Source organism: Ambystoma mexicanum, chromosome 2q, assembly GCF_040938575.1.
Source record: "Ambystoma mexicanum isolate Mex_15411 chromosome 2q, UKY_AmexF1_1, whole genome shotgun sequence".
In the NCBI taxonomy this organism is placed as follows: domain Eukaryota; kingdom Metazoa; phylum Chordata; class Amphibia; order Caudata; family Ambystomatidae; genus Ambystoma; species Ambystoma mexicanum.
In genome coordinates, this window is record NC_090924.1 from 246,041,982 (window position 1) to 246,064,312 (window position 22,331).

Sequence of the window (22,331 nt, forward strand, 5' to 3'; positions counted from 1 at the left end):
TGTAACTCAAGGTTCAAATTGATACACTATAAAATAGTACACAGGATACATTACACTCCATTAAGGCTTAAGCAGATATACCCCACATCGAATGGTGCCTGTCCATATGTAATGCTGGAAACGCTAATATATTCCATATGCTGTGGGACTGCACCAAATTGAGACATTATTGGTCAGGGGTATGTGGGGCGCTAGACAAGATGGCAGACCAGCCGGTGACATGGACACCACGGATTTGTATGTTGGGGGCAGAAGGGAAATTGAATCCGACGTGGCGGAAATTATTGAATCTGAGTTTGCTCATAGCCAAAAGAGTCATATTGATGAGATGGAAGAACGTACAACCCCCTAAAATAGAGGACTGGAACAGAGATATGGTGTGGATTAATGACACTGAGGAACTGTATATTGACTTGGTCACACCACAAAGTAGACCCAGAAACATATGGGCGCGATACAAGCAATATCTGGCTGACCTTAGTGAAACAGAGAACCTGAACACAGAAGGCTAATAAACTGTATAAGTAATATGTCTGTATAATCAAAGTAAGCTGCTAAAGTATGTGCATAACCTGTGTGCAAATATAAATAAAGTTGTTAAAAAATATTTTTCTAAAAAACTTCAATTGATGGGCCATGACAATCTGGGTCGGGCACAACAAACCCAGGGAGTATACTACAACTGGCAAAGTCGTTTGCGTACCTTTCCGGTTGGTGATAAAGTACTCGTATTACTGCCTACCTGCCACAACAAAATGTTAGCCCAGTGGAGGGGTCTCTATACCATCAATGCAGTGCTAGAGCCAGTCAACTATATGTTACATCAACCTGAGAGGCGTGACAAGGAGAAGAACTATCATATAAATCTACTCAAGGAGTGGAAGGAACCAGACCCAGTCCAGACCATCATGTACTCCGAGTTGGGAATGGGAAAGGAGCTACCACAAAAGGATCCATCCTGCCTACAGAACGTCCAGTGGGGGTCTTCCCTAGACTCTAAGGAGCAAGATGAAATCTTGGCCACTCTCAACCCTTTCTCTCAGGTTTTCTCTAATATTCCAGAAAGAAACACACTGGTGGAACATTCAATAGACCCCCTCCCAAACCGCACTGTGATTTTACATCGTTACAGAATCCCAGAAGCAAAAAGAGCTGGAATCGAGACAGAGGTAGGCGAGATGCTGCAATTGGGCAAAATTGAACCCTCAACAAGCCTGTGGACCTCTCTGATAGTTCTGGTACATAAACCCAATGGGTTGACCAGATTCTGTATGGACTTCAGACAGTTGAACGCAATATCCTCCTACCAGGCATACCCAATGTTGCGAATTGACAAACTACTGGAAATATTAGGACCTGCAGTATACCTAAGCACCATTGACCTTACGAAGGGTTATTGGCAAATCCTGTTGGGCAAAGAGGACAAGCACAAAACGGCATTCATTACACCTCATGGGTTGTATCAGTTTACACTCCTTCCCTTTGGGCTACACGGCGCTCCTGCCACGTTTCAATCCCTAATGAATCGCATACTGACACCTCACTGAGCTTACAGCGCCGCTTATCTCGACAATATTGTTGTTTTCAGTGGGAGCTGGACAGAACATCTGGAACACCTCAAACTCATTGGGCCTCATTACGACCCTGGCGCTAAGGGATTACCGGTAGCGGTAAGGGTACCCGTACCTGTAATCCCTTAGCGCCTGATTACGAGGTCCCTTTGCGGGTTCCCAATTTAACGGCTGGTTTTACCAGCCGTTATGGAATGGACCCGCAAAGGGACCTTAGTGCTAATTACGGTACCGCAATTTATGGTACCGGACCCTATGGGGCAAAAATGGGAATGGGGAAGGGCCATGGAGGAAGGGGGAATTACCGCCCCGCCAACCTTGTAATGGGGTGGTAATTCTCCCTTTCTCCATGGCGGAGTCGGTAAGTTACCGGCATGGACCATTGTGCTATTAGCACCATGGTTTTCCGCCTGGGTCGTAATGAGGCCCATTGTCTCTGCCTCACAGGTGGCCAGACTACGCATGCATCCCAAAAAACAGTCATGGGTGCTAGCCATACCCGCTACCTGGGTTACTTGGTTGGGGGCGGAGTGATCAACCCCCAAACCGACAAACTAGAAGCTATCCTGAAGTTGCCCTTGCCAACCAACAAACAAAGTATCAGAGCATTCCTGGGTTTTGTAGGATATTGCCAATGCTTTATTCCTTCCTTTTTGAGTTTGGCCGCACCCCTCACTGATGCCCTCAAGGCGTCTAACTTGGGGGTGCCACTCTCTGATGTTGCAACTATTCAAGCTTTTCATATCGGCTCTTCCAGTGCTGCATTGCCCAGACTTTTCATGACAATTATTTCTACAGACGGACGCCTCTTGCACCGGCTTGGGCGTTGTGCTGTCCCAGGGTACCCTGTGGTCTTCATGAGCCAAAAACTGTTGCCATACCAATTGCCTTACTCAACGTTTAAGAAGGAGTGCCTTGCAATCAAGTGGGCCGTAGAGTCTCTGTTGTATTAACTTCTTGGATGATCCTTTACCATTTTCACCAATCATGCTCCTCCATGCAGTGGTTGACGGTCCAGAAGGATTCCAACCAGTGTGTCTTACATTTTGTTCCTCATAATGCAGTCGTTTACATTCCGGATGGTTCACAAGCCTGCTGCATTTCAGCTTGTAGCTGACTACCTGTATAGGACTGTTGATAAGCCCAAATTGCTGGATCCTTCGAGGGGGGGTTTGTGACAGTGTCCATGTCATGGGCAGCTTGCATCTCGGGAGTACAGGAGATATCGTCGAAGGGGCCGCTCTTCGAGCTGTCGAAGTCTTGCCTCACCCAAGAGGATTCTCCTTCCCATTTTCATCAAGGGACTCACTCTCCATTGTCGTTTTCGGAGGTGGCCAACTACACGGGCGAACACTCACCTGCTTACGCACCGCACATGCATATTGTTCATTGGGACACGGTGTCCAGGGGTCTCGACTCCTCGCCAGGAAGCCTTGTTACAGCAAGGCAGTATGACAACCTGCTACAAGGATGGAAGGGGGTGGGGCTACTAGGGGTGTGCAGATGGCCGTGTACAAGAGCGGCTGTGATTGGTCTGCTGTATCATTCCCCCCATAAAGCCTGTAGCCAATCCTAGCCTGATGAGAGACTGTTCTATTCACTTCAGGAGACGCTTCGAGGTGAGATACGGAAAAGAGACAACTACCGTTGGGCATACGAGGATTAGCAAGGCTGACCTGAGAAGTCACCTGTACTACAGACTGCGAAGCCAGGAGTGGAAACCAAGGAGACTGAAGCAAGTTTCCTGAGCTGACTATTTTCCAATACAGTACCTGCCCTTAATAAAGTTACTTGTTTTGTTCAGGCAATGCTGTCTGCCCTCGTTCTTCCACAATGACGAATAAGACACCCTAATATAGACCCCCAGTGAAGGGCCTTAAGACTTATCCCCGAGAAAATGTTTCCCACCCATTTTGTCCTCCAGGTTTTCTGCCTCTGAAGAACTGCCCTCTCTGAGGAAAGAAGATGGAGCAGCAATCTGCAAGTCTCCTTTCTGCCTGCGGGAGAGTCGTGAAGATCTTGAGGAGGGACCGGACGTGTGGTGTCTGCCATGGCCAACCCCCCAGAGACCACAGGTGAGAAAATCTCTCCATTTGGGGCTTGAGCCTTATCAATGGCCATAAACGCAATCCTTTATTTCCCTTACCATTTCACAAACTTGTCACCAAAAGGTTAGATCATGCCTCACTGAATCCATCGACTCTGCCAAATCCCCAACTTAGTGTTTGTTGTCAACAGGATGCCCTTATGCCTTTCCTGTGCAGTTCACTCATTACCATCCCCTAAAAGAACAGAACACTGTCTGAGCCTTATTAATGAAAGTTGAAGCTATAAATAGAGGCTTCCTCTAACGTAGCCTCTTACCCTGAATTAAAAATCCTAAATAAAGGACCTGCAGAACTAAGCACTCTATCTTGGCATGAGCCATCCTGTTAGAAAGATCTCTGCCATATATGGATAAGAAGCAGACAATGGTTTTATCAATACCCTGGGTATGAGCTGGTCTTCCTGGAAGTTTGGGGCAGGGTCCTTCGGCCTTCATCTTCTTATGGGATCCTTAATCCTGTTTATATCCAAGTGTCAAGTTCACATAGTTCCTTACTATCTTCACCAGTGTAGTTGCCTACCCGTCTCCAGAAGGTCTATTCTCCCTACACTCCTTGGGGGATGGTGCGGCTGCTGTCTGTTTTTGTAAGGGTCTCACATTTTTTATATAACACTCTGTCCAAAGCTCTTGAGACGGAACATTCTTGCCTCTAAACCTCTGGGTCATTGGAGGTATTAGTGGCTCACCAGGCTGACTGTGGGCTCTAAGCTCATTCCTATCTATTAATTCCAAGCAGTCATTTGCCCTGCCTCCAATTATGCAGCAATCTGCCACTGAAATGCCGTTCTAATGCATAAAGGTAATCAAATCTGCTCCGAGTTCCAAATGTGTTACACACTTGCAGGTCCCGTAACATGGACAGGCCTGCTCGTGTGCAAACAGCAGGACCTGAACAGAGCTCAGCAATGTGCTAAGAACACAGTGGCATCAGCGTCACACCCAGCTAACATGCTGGTTTCTTCATGATCACATTTTATGAAACCAAAAAAGATACAGCAGTTATACATAGCTCCTGAAACATTATGCTTACATAATGCTCCTTCCCACACAGTACATCAGTGCCCAGAGGAGGATAAATATCTGAACTGGATGCCGCCTTCAAGCATTAAGGGAAGATTAAGGACATGGGAAAAAGAAGGGACTTTTCAGACATTATTCAGTGGAATTGGTGCAGAGAGGCACATGATCAGAGCTTGAATTTAAAGGACTTGGAGTCAAGATAAGCTGACAGGGGTGGGTGCAAAGGAGAGACTTGATGGAGGCAGGGGATGGGACTAGATGTGAAGGAAAAGAAAAGGACGTCAGTTTTAGAAGGGTTAAGATGAAGGAAATGAGAATGAATCGTGGATGGGTTGGCAGGAAGACAGGCAGGGACAGTGGTGTTAAGAGGGTCAGAAAAGAAAGAAAAATAGCAAAATATTTGTGAGCCATCAGAATAGAAGTGACAAAACAGATTAAAGGATGCAATAAGAGCCAAGAGAGGAATAGCATAGTATGAGAACACTATGGGGTCTAGTACACAACCTTAGGGAATACTGTAGAGAAGAGGGCATGAAGTACTGATGTGACCAGCCCAGGAGATAGACCATGTATGATCAGAAAGATATGAACCAAACCATTGGACACCTGAGCCAGAGAATCCAAGAGAGGTTAGAGTAGTGTGTTTGACCGCATCAAAGGCTGTGGATAAATCAAGGAGGATGAGTATATTTGAGAGTTTATTTTGATGAGAAGAAAGAAGGGAGCTGGAAATATGAAGAAAAGCAGTCTCCACTAGACGGAAGGACGAAAACATGACCGAAGAGGAGGTAGTAGGGAGTGCTGGGTCAAATAAGAAGGGACTTGAGATTATACAGCCCATTTAAGAAGTTTAGTAAGAAACACAAGAGAAATAGGCTGGTAATTTGCAGGGAGAGAAGGATCGAGGGCAGGTTTTTAAAGACTGGAATAATGATAGTATGTTTAAAGAATAAGGGAAATGCAGATTTATAAAAAGCAGATAAGATAGGGAATAAGATCTGGATAGCTATAAGAAATCCAGGAAGAAGAAATAGGATCTATAAGAGAGGCAGTAGGATGAGCATGATTTAAAAAAGAAACAGTTTCAGCATCATTAAGGAGGCAAAGAGAGGATAGAGAAGGTGAATTGGAGGGAAGGGAGACAGTGAAATCCTTTGAGCAAAGACGGTACGACAATGGCAGATCAAGAAGACAGGAAAAGAGGATGTTAGTGAGGAGTAGAAATAGGCAACAGGATGATGACAGATGGAGGAAGATTAGTAAAATAAAACATTTTTGGCATTGAGGAGGAAGGGGTCATGAGAAGAGTGAAGAGAGGAAAGAACTAGAAGGTCACTAGGACAATGGAATTTCTTCCAGCAGCATTTCACTTCACAAAGAATAGTCCTGATCAAAATGAGAAAGGGTGATAGCCAGAATTGATGAGATTTGCAGGAGGGATGGGGGACAGAAGGAAGGAATAAGTCAAGCAGAAAGAGATTAGTGTGAAGAGAGGAAGCAGTCAGGTCAGGGGATAAAAAATAAAAGTAGTTAGTAGAAGGCAACAAAGAAGATAGTGAGTAAAGAAATTAAGAGGTATCAAAGGAAAGCAAATTGCAGCAGAAAAAGACAGCGTGTGAAGAAGATTGAGTAGGAGCATGGAGTAGGGAGGGAAGAAAATGGGCAGAGAAGCAAATGGTGTGTGTAAAGACTGGTATTTGAAGAGGAGGAGGAGAAGAAGATAAGGTTGAGAGACAATCTGAGGCATGAGAGGGGGGTGAACTTGGTTCAGATGATAGGAGTCACGAAGAGGAAAGAGAGGTGACAATGAAGTGTAGGGAAGAGATGAAGATTATAGTCACCAAGATGAAAGAAGGTAGAGGAGAGACGAAGACAAAATTAAAGAAGAGAATCAAGTTAATCACAAAAGCTAAGAAGATAGCAGGTGGCCTACATATGATAAGAAGAGATAGGGCTTTGGATAAAGAGGAGAAATGTTATCCAAATGATGGAAATCGAGGACGATTGACAGAAGGATGAGAGACAGACCAGGGCAAATTATAAACAATGCCAACACCACCAAATTTGTCACTAAGGCAAATGGTCTAAGAAAAGTTTGTGGTAGAAGTGTGTAAGGAAGCAGGAGAAAAAGTGTTAGAAGGTACAATCCAGGTCTCAGTAAGGCAGAGGAAATGCAGATTGGGTCGGAAAAAGAGATCAAGCGTAGAATGGGATTCATGACAGATAGAGCATTCCATAAGCCAGAGGAGACACGAAAACGGCGGCAGCTTTAAATATTAGGATAGATAAGGCTAGACTGACTGTGGCAGTGGGTGGAGGGCAAGAAGAGGTTATAGAAGAGTGATATACAGGAATAGTAAAGTTGATTGTGCGAGAGTGTAGGAGCAGAAACAAAGAAAAACAAAAAGAAAGGCATGGGAAGTCACTGATAATGCAACGAATAGGGGAGCTGAAGATAAGAAGGAGGGATAATGCCAGTAAGGGCAATAGCATCACAGAAACGTGAAAAAGGAGTAAAGTAGGAGATAAAATAAGAGACGTGACAAGTGAAAGATCTTTGGCACGTGCATGTGCGAATTGGGGCGAACGGAAAGAGTAAACACCGTTAGACGAGCTATCTTTTGATGAGGATGCCCACCCTCAAAGGATGGATGATTAAAGCAAAAGCATAGCACGTGACCAAGTCACATGAGAGTGCTGGGATTTTGTGCAGCACAGCAGCTGCTCCGAAGAGAGAATAGGAGGAGCATTGTCTAGGTTGGCGATGCAGGTGACCCCGGTACGCTCATCTGCCTGCTGAACTTTAAACTGGAACAGTGCAAATACTTCATCCCAATAGGAACATGGTATGCTGCACGTCTGCACTCCCACATTCCATCGTTAGGGCATGGGGATCTCCCAAAGACAAGTTGCATAATATTGTAAAAAACTATTTTTATGAGAAATTGGATTACATTTATTGGGCCTTATTCCGAGTTTGGCTGTAATTCCACCAATTTACCACCACAAATGGATATCGATAATGCCACTTGGTCCCATGGAGTTACCATGGGATTAGAAGTGGTGGTAGGGCAGTGTTAGCTCCCATTTATGGAGTCCCTAGTATTCCATTGGGGATTTTTGTCAGAATTACCACCGGCGGAATTACCTAGTGGTAATTGTGATGATTTTTGGAGGAAAAGTGAGGATTTACTTCCAATTATTTCCCACACCACCAAACTCAGAATGAGGCCCACTGAATTTACAGGCACTTCCAAAGGGGATCACATGAGATTTTCTAAAAACTCTGCACAGTATACAAATACTGAACCACTCTGTCAAAGGTATTGTATCTTGCTTTCAAAGTTCAATCACTCATCTGCAGTACAACTTTACTTGCGTTGGTTATCACACACATTTCACACAAGGTTCATTCCAACTCTCGCCATTCAATGTTGCTGCTTGCATCCTTGGCTTCAACACAGACCGATCTTGTATCGGTCTCCCCAACTCACCGGCTGTGTTAATTTCATTGATGCTGCTTTGTTGTTGGAGCCAAGGGCAGTACCACGGCCGCTGGTGATTCTCCCCACCTTGATTATCAACGCAGGAGGGCCCCAAGTACCTCTGAAACACAATGTAGGATTCCTCAGCCTGGTTTCCTGGTCTTACACTTTCTATTCTCGAGGCTTCGTGAAAGTAATGGTTCCTTATCGAAAAGGTTGAGGGAACTCCCCTCTTTGTGATCCCCTTCTGTTTTGCCATCTTTCTCCTCTTTTAAACTGCCATCTTGGAACTGAGGTTTCCTTGCGTGCTTTGCCTCACTCTAAGTGTGATCTTGTGCTCTGTCTTTTATCCGTATGGGGAAGTGTAATGGAAGTCAGGTGAGTGTGATGGTCAGTAATTGCCTGACCTGACCATTGTATTGGGACACGTCAGGTATACAGCTCGGGTGTTAGTCTGTTTTCTCTCATAGCGAGCTGTCTGTGAGAAAGTGTTTGTGTTATAAAGGGGGGGGGGTTAAGTTCCTAAATATCCAACCTGGTGGGATGGGGTAAAGGTGTTACAGGGAAGGGGATACCATGTCTCACCATCCGGTGTCCCACTCCCGAAGACACCTCACCCAGGTGATTCTTCCACACTGGTCCACCCCCAGGAACTGGATCCAAAAGCGATGGCCATGTCCTGGCCACCTGGATGACAGATCCCCGGTGAGATACCTTCTGGTTTCTCATAGATGCAATGGTGAGTGGAGCTCCTTATCCCCAGAGAGGATAGACAGAGGCTGTGGCACATGGACAGAAGAGGCTATATCTCATGAAAAGGCAGACAAAGTGAGGGCTTAGGCTGTGACTAAGGAATAGGCAGAGAGAGAAAAGGCTCAAGCTCTGGTCAAGAAAGAGGCAGAGAAAGAGAAAGTTGAGGTCCTTGCAATGGAAAAGGCAGAGAAAGTAAATCATGAGGCCCTGTCATTGAGAAGGCAGAGAAAGAAAGGGTGAAGAACCTGTCCAAGGAAAAGGGAGAGAGTGTGCCAATCACTTATACAGTAAAATGAGTAGGCGGGGCAACCTGGGCCCTAATGGTGTGAAAAGGCAAGCGTGAAGGGTGAGTGGGGCATTAATCCCAGAAAGTGTATTTCATAGGGAAGATGCACTATAAACACACCAGAGAAACAAACTCCTCTCCTGTCAAGGCAATTTAGCCACCTTAAAGCAGAATTCTTTGAAAATTCCTTTTATAACAACAAAATGTTGGTACTATCTGGCCACAGGAGGGGAACAGCTGGCAAATGATCTGAGGTATTGGGCATTGTCACACTTTAGCCAAAGAACCTCACGACAATGACCCATTATTACATTTTTATAAGAAAGAAGTATGCATATGCAAATTGTTTGAGGTTCCAAGACCAGGGGTCTGTCCTGCAGTTTATCTCACGCTGTATTTGGGGTCCCACTTCCCTAGCGCATGCTTCCCTATCCCACTCCCTAGCCCAGGCTTCCCTATTCCACTTCCCTAACTCAGGCTTCCCTATCCCACTTCCCTAGCCCAGGCTTCCCTATCCCACTTCCCTAGCCCAGGCTTTCCTATCCCACTTCCCTAGCCCAGGCTTCCCTATCCCACTTCCCTAGCCCAGGCTTCCCTATTCCACTTCCCTAGCCCAGGCTTCCCTATTCCCCCACAACGATTCTCAAAATACCAGTAGAACTATTGTCAGGTGACCCCTACTGCCTGGTCCTACCCCTTACTTACCCTAAGTGGACGTCTAAAGGCTCTGGCCTTACCTAACTCTCTCCCTACAGGACCTCCCAAGGGAGCTGCTCTGACTAATTTCTTTCAGTGGTTACCCCCACTGATTCTTCTTACTCCTCTGTCTCCTGTCTCTCTCTCAGACTCCTCCCTCTCATTCTAAGTCTGTCTCTCTCCACTATGCTTCCACTAATCTTACTGGTTGCTCTCAATTCTCCTCTCTCTAACCCCCCCCCCCAAATGGTTTCTCCGCTGTCCCTCCCCTGTCCCTACACTCTGCTTCCTGGTCTTCATGGTCTTCCTGGTCTTACTTGTCTCCCTCTCTCTCTCGACACACTCTTTCTCCTGTTCGTGCGGCTCTATCTCACTCACTCTTACTTGCTCTCCTGTCTTCTTCTGCCAACTCCCATCTGGCCTTCCCAACACTCCTCACTCCCACAACTACACCTGCCTCTATGCTGCACTACCTTCCGGACTTTCCCTTTCCTCTATCTTTCACCACCCCGCCTGTCTCACACCTACTCTTAATTCCCCACTTTCTCGTTATCCTTTCTTCAGGAAATCTCTCACTCGCTCCCAAACATAAAACTCAAATGGCACCACCCTCTCAGGTCCAACACCTTACCTTCACTCTCTCTCTCTCTCTATACTTCAGCAGTTTCCTGCATCTCCTTCTTCACCTGGTACTCCTTTCTCGCTGGTCTACTCTGCTCCAGACCTCAACTGAACACCTTTGACCCTCTTCTGAACCTTCTAGCTGTATAGGCATATTCTCCCTGTCTAAACCCTCTCCTGGTCTCTCAATTCACATTTTCACCAGCTGTTTCCCTTAGCCAATCACTAGTTGAGTTGTTACTCTAGGGGCCAGGACTTCCCTTGGAAGAATGTAAGAAGGCTTCTGGCCCTCACCCTTTTCAATCTCCAATCTTGTGCAGGCAGACATGGGCACACGTTGCTTGTTTTTCCAGTGATTCTCACCAAACTTTAGTGAGTTTTGTTTCTAACTTAGTTTAAGGAGGATTTCTGAGTCTTCCCTGTTCCCTTGCAATCTCTTTCCACGCATTTGGCTGTTATCCCGGCATTCTCTTGCAAAGGCAAAACTGCAGTGCATTCCAATTCTGATCATGACTTCATTCTCCTGGCTCTGGTCTAGGTTTTCCAATTCTTTGCTTTGGAATTACTCGCAGGCTTCACTGGGGTTAGATGTTCACAGGTCCTCATGTTTTTCTGGAAAAGAAGGTACATAGACCTGACCAGGAAAGAGGCCGATAGGTATTGAGGTAGGGACAGTGGTGCCAATAGCCAGCACATCTTCAAGCGCTATGGAGAGCCAGGTACTGGGGTCCTTCCCAACTCACACATGTCACCCCTGGGGTATGAATGGTTCTGGCTGTACCCTGATAGGTCACTTAAACTAGGTTGAGAGGGGTTCCTATGTCCATGACCCTGTTACGGCATACAATTCTGGTATTTAGCATTTTGCAAAAGCCTACCCACAGCCTATACAAAAGCCAAATATTGCCTATGCCAGTGCTTGGTTATGACAATGTTGTCATACTATTATTGGAAGGCAACCTATGCTTTCAGAGTAAAGGTGGCAACAGAATATAATGGCTGTGTCATGGGTCCCTACAGATGCCATTAATAATAATTTATTAATTAAGCCCAATAGAGATCAGGACTATACAAACAGCAATAGCCACATACAACAGACAGAAACAACATGCAAACATCCTATACATTAGTGCAGAATACAATGGACCACAATAAGCCAAGGCAACAACGAAGACAAATAAGCGCAGACATTTCAGAACAAAAGCCATAGACAACAGGCATGAACAATATGGAAGGATCGTATGAGAAATGGTCACAGTCGGCTAACACAAAGTACACACACAAACACACACAGACACAGACACATTGAAATACACATATTAAAAAGGACGAAATTGGTGGAAAACAATTTTTTCTAAAAAAAAGTTCTTTTACTGCATATAAAAAAAGCAAACTTTACAAAATTCAGGAATACCATTTTTATGATATCAAAACAGGGCCTCATTACAAGTATGGCATTAAGTGGTAAAATAGGCGGTAACTCCGTTATGGCAAACTTTACCACTATGCCAAATTATGAGGTCTGTCCTGGAAGTAAATCCTCGCACTCACCGCAGAAAATTCTGCAGAATTGGCAGAATTACCACGGCAGAAATTCTGCGGCGGTAATTCCACCAATAAAGTCCCATTGAGTCTTAAGGACTCAAAAATAATGGGGACTTTCACCGCCACTGGTAATCTGGCGATAATTCCGCCAGAAGTGGCGGTCACGGAAATTCAGGTGGGCGGCATTCCGGAGGATTTACCGCCGGGATACCACCCAACTTAGTCACCATTAACTAATTCCGTAATAGAAACAAAGTCCATAACATTATGAATGTAAGCTTAACTCGCAGTACACCACATGCTCCCAACTCTTGCTTAAAATATTGGGAAGTTCACATCTAAGCTACAGTTAAAGTGAGTGGTCTGAAATATCGGTGCTATATGAATAAAGGTTAGGTTTATAGTGTGTTGGTTTTTGTTGGCATTAGGGAATTAGTTCATTTAAATTGAATCTTCTTTGGATAACATGGGCATATCAAACCCAGGTAAAGTTTACTTTTATTACCTTTCTACTGAGTGTTTTTGCCTTAACAATGGCATTCTCGACGTTTGTGAACTTCACCTTTTTATAGTGAGTAAGCTAAGCCTATTTTTTGTAACTTGTGTTTTTTCCACTGTGTATATGTTAATATATAATTTCTTTTTTGCATTTAAGGAACATTTCAATGGCAACTTTTGCCAAAAACAATAACATTGAAAATGGCATTGTTTCCCAGAAAAGAAGGTGCTGCTTACACATTTTGACCCTCAATCGGAGTTTGGATGTAAAAATGGCAGCAATTTCACTATGCGAAATTACCATTACCACCAAAGCGTCCGGTGGTAGCACCATCAAAATCCACTATGGAGTGGTAATCCTGCCAATATGTGTTGGAAATACTGTGACTGTCAAAGAATTTGGTGGAATAACTGAATGGTAATTACACCAGATAACCGCAGAACATGTGCCCATTTTTTGGAAGATCTGTTTCAGCAGAGTGTAAAAGTGGCAGTAACGGATTTAGCGCGACTTTTACCACCTACCGCCAAACTTGGAATGAGTCTCTGAGTTCCCTCTTATTTTTTTATTTTACTGCTTCAAACCTTTTGCAGGAAGAGGATGAAGTGTTAGGATCCAATCTTGCCCTGAGTTCATTTTGAATGCTATCTTCATAACCTTAGGTTTTAAAACAAGCATAGACAATCCACGAGCAGGCAGATTGATGGATTCTGTAACCATTATACAATTTTTGCAACAATATAAGAGAGTTTCTTTCAAAGCAATTTCCTACTTTGGATCTCTGGATATTTCATCAACAATAGAAGGCCCCAGCGAAGAGTTGTGGAAGTTGTTTCAGTGCCGGCTGCAAAAAGGTCAAGTGTGGAATAGGTCAGGTTTTTCTCGTTGAAATGCGTGCTGCCATTTTTTGACTCCTTCAAAGTAAAACAGAATAGAATCAACCAAACAGAATAGAATAAACCAAATTACAGTCTCTTTCACAATAAATGTGTAGATCAGACCACGCTTACAAGGAAAATACATTGCCAAATAAGATTGCAATATTCATTCATATAAAAAAAAATAGTTTAACAATTAATTCACATTTTTCCTCCATGTAGTTTGCTGACTTAAGGAATATTAAAGTCCAGTCTGGTTTTCAGAATTTCCCAGAAGTATTCACGTATGCTTAACTGAGAACTATTATATGCACATGTTTCATATGCATATTGTTTGTGGCGATCATTAAAATGTGACAGGATTGTATTGGTCCTTCCGTTACTGTGTTGAACTGTAGAAAACATGGTAATATTTAAGTGCTTTTAAGTAGCTACAAAATAATGTTTTAGCTGATGGTCCACACAAACGTTAATTGTCAAATCAAATACAATCTAATCAATTTTAGTTCTTCATTGTCATTGCTTTTACAAATTGTTTAGATTAATGTATAGGCTACACAAACATCTCAAAGGTTATTTCAACAAGTAAAATATTAAAAATACAAAACATGGAACGTTTTCCACATTTAAATTTAAACAAGACAGTTGAGGAAGAGGCTTTGTCAATTCTATTTGCCTCAAATATAGGTAAGCTAGCCTCACAGTCCTCACATTGTTAACCCTTGTGATACCTGGACTCTAGTTTCCAGACCTGTCCCAATTAAGCTGTAACTCCACAAACCATGACAGGGGAGCTTGGGGATTTTGACCACGATAGGGCCTCTAGCCACGTGCTGAGTCCTGCGATGTTCATATTATACTGCATGGAGGATGCTCTTTGTATTTTGCAGAGAGGATGCAAGCGCAACAAGGGGATCATCGTTTTGCAAGATCTGCCATCACCACTGCAGCAACATTCAACAGGGCCGACATTAGTCCAACTAACAACAGAACCAAAATGAGATGAACTAACTAACAAAGTTATTGCGGGTCATGGGCTCCAGAAAAGGTTCCAGACCTTTCACTCCTTTTTGGAAAAGTCGGCATACGGATGACTATTTCCCAGGGCAATGATAATAGTTTCATTCTCCTGGGATTCCCAGTAAAGATTATTGGCCGTGTACGACCAGAACAAATAATCTGATCCGGTGAATCCCAAAGTGACGGTAGTCCTCCAACCCCATCTTAATTTGGAAAAACGAGCACATTCTAATCAAACCTTGCAGTTCTAGGTCTACTCTGATATGATCTTTGTATAGTGAGGGCCCGTCTTCTGCCCAGACTCTCGTCCGGTACAGGAGGAGCTCAAGAGTGCATTTCTTTCATTCCAAGTTCTTCAAGAAGCTGGCCATTAAGATATCTCAGTGACCACCTAAGGAGGCCATTCTCTGTGACTTACAGTTTTGCATTGATGCTTGACCCCAAAGCTTTTTCACCATAGAGTGCCCCACAAACTGCTGCAGCAGAATGATGTCAACACATATTGCGAAAGCAGGGAATACCTCCCACTACTTGCTTTAGAGTAGAGACACCTTTGTCATTCTTTCTTGATCAAGAAGGGTCCTTTGCAAGTCTTACTCTTAAGTAGTGCAATTCGTCCACTCTTTCTAAGAGGCCATTGGCTACTGAGATAACTCATCTTATTTATCATTTGGTCAACATTCACATAGTCCCAGTTTTCAAGGCCTTTATGATCAAGCCCTTTGAGTGGCAGAATTTCTAGAAAGCTGGAAGCAACAGTAACAGACTATTCTTGGTGCATGCATCATCGGTGAAGAGTGAAATTGGAACCCTTCATCACCCATCTACAGCAGAATGGTTCCAGTCTGAATAAACCATCATTCAAGGATACGTTGAAAGGTTTTGGAGCCATGAGGTACACCTGGTGGGTGTTCCTCTTCATTGGGAAGTCACCTGTTGTCTCTCTTGGTAATGTGCAATCAACACAACTCCAGGTTGCTATATGTAATTCATGTGATAGGTATTTTATACCTTTGTCTAAGCCAAATGGATTAAGGACTTTCACAGAAATTCTGCAATCTATGGAGTCAAATGATGATTTAGGGCCTCATTACACGGTAGGCGGAGGACCAACGTGCTATTGGCACCTTGGTTCATGCCAGTAAAATACTGGCACTGCCTTGGAGGAAAGGGGAATTACCACCCTATTCCAAGGTTGGCTGGACGGTAATTCCCCCTTCCCACATTGCCCTTCCCCATTCCCATTTTTGCCCCATAGGGCATAATGGGAATGGGGAAGGCGCTAATTACGGTGCCGCAAATTGCGGTACCGTAATTAGCACCCTGGTCACTTTGCGGGTTGGTTTTTAACGCCTGCTAAACAGCAGGCGTTAAAGTACCAACCCGCAAAGGGACCTCGTAGTAAGGCAGTAAGGGTTTACCGGTACCGGTGCCCTTACCGGTACCGGTAAACCCTTACCGCCGTCCGTGTAATGAGGCCCTATTAATGTCTGTAAAGACATGGAAAGGGTACCTATACATATTTGCTTCTGAATGGGTTCAGGCTTATGCATTGGTCTATTGTGCTGAAACATCCTGGAAACCTCCCCTTTAGTGTTGATTAACCTGTAATCTGCAGATGGCCTCTCTTTCATCTGGAACAATTTACAAACTGTGATAATTAGCAAAATTGGATGGTAATTGTTCATCTCCTTTCAACACCCCTTTCAATAAATTGGAAGTATTAAAGCACACTTCAAATAAAAACTGGAGAAAACATTTTCTCCACTCCTGTGGGTTGCACAAAAATAGAATCTTCCTGAAACCCATTGCACCATTGTGCCTGCTTTTGATTATCGATGACTTGCTTCACCTTTGAACAGAGCTACACACACAGGACTGATTCTACATGCACCCTTTCCAATGGTGATGGATATTTTGGGTTATCTATCAAAGTATACATTCAAAACATGTTTCACAATACACCCCCATTTAGTACTTTTCTGATAACTAGCCCAATATCAAGGGTTTTCCAAGAGACCAAGTCCCAAAATACTGTAGGTTTTCCCAAGCTTTTTCGGAGGCTTCCTGTTTTTTCATTTGAGTGAATCCCTTATAGCCCAGCATTAACCTCCTTGCCTTCTCATCGGTTCTCATTTTACCATGGCCTCTTGTTAAGAGGTAAAGGGTGCTAAAAGTAGATGTAATTCCATTACTACCAAAAATAGTTCCAGTAACGGAATTACTGCCACTTTTTTACACACTGACAAACTCGTAATGAAGTCCAACTCTAACTGTCCACTCTAACTATCTACTCCCCGAATCCTGACTCATAATTATATTGTTGGAATAAGATAGAGCTTGGAGTCTGGTGCCTGTGATTCTATTTGATTGTGGCAAGTAGACCATACTAAATCCAAAGTATTTGGTATTTTACTGTATTTTTATAGCGCTTTACATCAAAGCGCTGAACACATTTATAAAATGGAAAAAAACATGTTGAAAGCACATGAAGACATCATAATTAGGAAGAGAGCAGATGTTCCTTGAGGCAAATCATGAATTGGGGGAAAGAAGAGATCGAACAGATAGATAAAGGGAGGGAATTTCAAGAGTTAAGGACTAGGAGAGAAAAAGAGTGAAAGAAAGAATAAGCACAGGGGGGACAGGATAAATTGGGACTGAGCCTTGAGAGGATGAGAGAGGGAATACAAGGAGATAAGAGAGGAGTGGTAAGGTGGGGCGAGACCATAGAGACATTTAAAAACAATACAAACACAATAATATAAGCCAGAGTCAAAAGAAAGCCAATGAAGGGAAAGTAATGCAGAAGAAATGGAATCGGTGGGAGATAAATGAAGAAGTAAATGAACAGAGGAATTATAGATTGAACAGAGAGGCAAGTCGATAGGGAGGTATACTGAGAAGGATAGCAGAGCAGTAGAAGAGAGAGAATACAAGAGAAGAGATTAAAGACTGAGGAATAGACAGGACTAGTGAATATTGTGGAGTTGAAAACGACAGAGATATGGGCAGAGAAAGACAGAAAAGAGTTGAAAAGGACAACCAAATTGCAGGCAGTAGGTGAGTGTACAATTGAGGATGGAGGAAAGGAAATAGAAGGAGAAGGAAGGGAGGGATACTAGAAGCAGGGAAGACGATGATTTCAGTTTTTGATGGGTTTAAGGGAAGATAGTGAGTAGTCATCCAACCTTGAGATGGTAGTTTGGAATTATAGCAGTGAAGGCAGAAAAGGATAGAAAGATTTGGGAATCCTCTGCATAAGAAATTATAGAAGCAAGTGGGATAGTGTAGAGAGAATGAAGTAGAGGACAGAACCTGGAGTTATACCATATGTGCGAGGGTGAGGAGAGGAGGACTGGCCATGCTAGGAGACAGAAAATGTTCGAGCTGAGAGGTAATGTAAAGGAGTGACAGGGGATCTCTAGCAGTCACCCCGATTACCATCAAACGAATACTTGGGCCCCAACAAAATCTCTGCCACAAGAACAGAAGACTCAACCATAGGGAACATTTTCATGTCTTTATTATCCACCAAAAATGACAGGATCACACTAGAACAATATATAGTTTCCAGAGCTCTGGCCCTTCTAACGTGTGTCGCTCTGTTTCAACCAAGAGTGACATCACAAAAACAGGTATGTCCCTCAAAGCCTATCAGGGATGTGGAATGTCAGTTTAGGGAAAATACATATACAATATATAGGGGTTAGTTCATTTATTGGATATCCATATCTGGTGGCTCCTCCTGGGACCACCTCTAGCTACAACAAATACAAAGTTGCAGGAAAGTCAAGAAGCTATTGGTCACGTCAACATAATATGTCTTAACATGAAAGGTAAATATGGATTGGAAAGAACGTGTCTTCCCAGCCTTGGGACCTTGGACATCTACCAGACTGGGTGTACATTTTCAAGGGGATGGGAACGAACACGGACGTGCTGTGTGTTCCATCATGTTGTCATCTCTGATCACATAAGCCTGAGAGAGTACATTCAGTTGTTAAATTTGAGCAACACTTGTATCTTCACACCTCTGGTTCGATGGGAACAGCTTTCCTCTATCTACCTTGAGTGAATAGGCATTGTCCTGCTCTTCCAGGTCACTTGTGTAGAGACCACGAAATGGAGCTCTCCTGGTTGTAATTATGAGGATTTTTGACTGCATTCCTTGTAGATGCCTTATTGTCTTGGTAATTGGAAACTTTCCGTCTATACTCATCCTTGGCTAGGGTGTGCACCGTGTCTGTGCTGGAGGCTCTGTCTGCCTGCCTTTAACCGAATCAAGCTGTCAGCCCCTCCATGTATTTGAAGTATGTCTCCCATTTCTCATTCACTTTAGCGCACCTATAGCTTAAACTTTTGTTCTTATGGCTTTCCATGTTAGTTACAATTAAGCATGGGCAAGCTGGATATATGTATTCTTGGCATCTTGCAGTTTCTGCTTTGGCAAACTATATATATATATATATATATATATATATATATATATATATATATATATATATATATATATATATATGTGTCCTTCATCTATCTGCATAAGTCATAGGAATTTGTTTCATGTCTACCTGCAATAATCTAATGTATGTTTGCGTAGCTTCGTTCATGGATGCCTATGTATTTCATGTCTACGTGCACCCATGTCATGATGTCATGATGTCAGTGATGAATTCATTAACTTCTCGAGTAATAGTCAGTCGACCTGTTTGATTGATGACAACTCTACCTCCTCCATATCATCAGTAGGGTATGGCTTAAATGGCTGTCTGAGAGAGTGATGTTTCTCACGTCTGTGAAACATCAACAATGGTGATGAAGGGCCTAGGAGTGATGTGCATCTGTCATTTCTCTGCTTTGGGCTGTGAGTCAGGTGGGGGTCACAAGGGCCACACTTGGACCACTGTCCTCAACCCCCCTCTAGTCAACGAGTCGACCACATTACCTAGATGACTCTCCCTGTTCACACGCAATTTCAGGAGCCAAACCTTTGTTATTCCTCCAAATTGTCCATGACATTTTGCAAGGTCGTGCAAACTCCAGGTCAGATAATTGCAGTCTCCACTAGTGTTGCACCAGACCCAGGTTTCCCAACAGTCACGTGTGTTGAAGGGAAACTCGAACACTCTTCATTCAGGGAACAGAGGACACTGCGTCAACTGCAATTTCAGTGCATTGCGTGTCTTTGTTTCTTCATCTTCCTCGGTTTCAGTGGTCTTCCTGCATTATGATATTGCTGCTCTGATGACACAGAAGGTGAATAACACTAGTACCAATGCTGCTACCAGTACCTTCAGCCCATGATGGTATCGATGAGAAGATATATGACAACCAGCCCTCGTCCTTCCCTATGGCGTTTGTCACTGCTTCCATTTTAATTTGTAATTCTGATAGTTGGGTCATGGCCTCTGTCAAGGTCCCATTCGCTTCATCATGGGCAGGTGTGAATGTACAGCAAGAATGTCCGATCTTGGCACAAACGCCTCATTCCATGGCTGTGAGGAGGTCCAGAATGTATCGGTTCTGGAGGATCATTAACCTGACAGCTCTCAATTCTTCCTTGATGGCATCCATCGTATGCATCAGCTCCCAACACATGATCTGGAGCCATTTGGCATTCACATTACCTTGAACTGCTGGAACGATGGACGCAAAGAACATCCCGGTCCTGTTGAACAGCCTATGTTCTGGGGGGATTGCGTCCAACGCATCTCCCATTTTTGATGATGCATAGTTCCCTCTCTTCACTCTTGTCAGCTTGATAGATCTCTTCTTCTTTTGATGAGCATCCATCTTGGGAAATCTGTCTACTTGTATATCTTTCTGGTGCACTACTAATGCTGGTGTGTTTAGCTCTACGAGAGCTTTATTGTGAGCTTCACTTCATTGTGCCTTTCACCATTCGCTCACCCGCCCTCCTCCCCATACCCGAACCAGAACCCCCGGATCAATGCAAATGCTGGAAAAAACTAAAAATCATCCCAGTCCTAGCCAATGCACTAATTTAAGCTCCTGCCCCAACCACCCCACGCAATGAACCCTTAACTATTGATGCCTTTGACTCATGGCTCAGTATCTCATTAATCCCACTCAAACCCACCTGCCAATCTTCTACTCGCCATGGCCCTTTTCCCAGATGGTTTACACCAGAACTGAAAACTGCAAAACAACTGTATAAATCCCTCTAATGCAAGTGGCAGAAAATATCCTGAGTAGATCCACCCTGGCCCACCACCATCGCCACTACAAAGCCAAAATCTGAAAAGCAAAAAAAGTCCACTACAACTCTCGAATTCTCAACTGTGAAAACCCCAGCAAGGAACTCCACAAAATCCTCTCTGAATTCACCAAACCAACCTGTACCACCACCCAATCAACCCCATCTGAGTCACGCTGCGACTCACTCTCTCTCCACTTCTACAACACTGCTCTTGAAAGAACTAATTCTCTAAACAACAAACTGGCCCTCGTGTCCTGCCATGTAATCCACCCAGCTTACCTTTCACCCCCCGCTTACCCTGGGAACTTCGACACGTCCACACCAATATCAAAAGACCAATTTCTCAAACTTCACTCCACCCGGAAACCATCCGGGTCCCCCCTAGACTCCTGCCCTGCCTCAACCCTCAAAGAAATATTTGCATCCATCTGCACAGGAGAGCACGCAAGAACCATCATAAATGACTCCCTCTCCTCGAGAATTTTCCCTGACGCCTTCAAAACTGCTCATGACAAGCCTCTTCTAAAAAAGTCTTCCCTCGACCCTCTCAACCCAAAACTACCGCCCCATCTCAAACACCAGGTTCCTTGCTAAACTCATCAATCGAGCCGCATACTCTCAACTAAATGCCTTTGTTGAAGCCAACAATCTGCTACGCCCTGCGCAATCAGGCTTCAGACCTCGACACGGAACCGAAACCACTCTGACCTCAATCTGGGATGACCTCAAGATCACTGCAGACTCTGCTGGATGCGCTGCACTAATCCTTCTAGACCTATCTGCCACCTTTGACACAATCAACGACTCAATCCTCCTAGACCATCTCCACTCCCTAGGAATCTGTGGAAATGCTCTCAAGTGGATAGCATCCTTCCTCAACAATAGGAGCCAAATAACCCTGCACTCCTCCTTTGCTTCTGCTGCCCGACCAGTCAATACCGGAGTTCCACAAGGAGTGTGCCTATCAGCCCTCCTGTTCAACCTCTACATGTCCACCCTCCAGGGAATAATCCGATCATACAGTATTCTGTGCTATAACTATGCTGATGACACCCATTTAGTCCTAAAACTCCTCAACTCAAACCCCAACTGTCAGCCCGACCTCGTTGCCTGCCTCCTTGACATCGATCGCTGGATGACCACAAACCATCCCCTCTTAAACCCCATCAAAACTGAAATCATGGTGTGCGGCAATACCGAGCTGCTCCCCCACACTCTACCTTGGCCATCATTCATGGGCAAACCCCCAACCACAGTAAAAAACCTTGGATGCACTCTCGACTCTGACCTAACCCTCTCTCGCCAAATCAACAACGTCTCTAAGTCCTGCCATTACCACCTCAAAATTCTTAGACGCATCTTTCCGTCACTCTCCTTTCCCAACAGACTCGCCGCTGTCCAATCTATTGTAATGTCAAGACTGGCCTATGCCAACTCCCTCTACCTCGGAGTCCAAGCATATCACCTAATCAAACTAAAAAGAGCACAAAACGCTGCAGCCAAACTTCTTCTTGCACTTGGCCCAAGAGATCACACCTCTCCAGCTCTCAGAACTCTCCACTGGCTCCCAGATGGTGACTTTCAAAACCTTATGCATCTCCCACCGAGCAATGCATAAAACCGTACCCCT

The 22,331-nt window shown here is 44.2% G+C and overlaps 1 protein-coding gene across 1 annotated transcript in view; it reads right to left on the reverse strand.

Annotated features, from left to right (window-relative positions):
• CYP2W1 (cytochrome P450 family 2 subfamily W member 1) overlaps window positions 1-22,331 on the reverse strand; it is a 173,249-nt gene that overhangs the window by 27,182 nt on the left and 123,736 nt on the right. Inside the window, exon 6 of the mRNA XM_069646468.1 lies at window positions 13,356-13,497. Within this exon, the coding sequence (XP_069502569.1) occupies window positions 13,356-13,497 (142 nt within the window). The remainder of the gene's footprint in view (window positions 1-13,355; window positions 13,498-22,331) is intronic.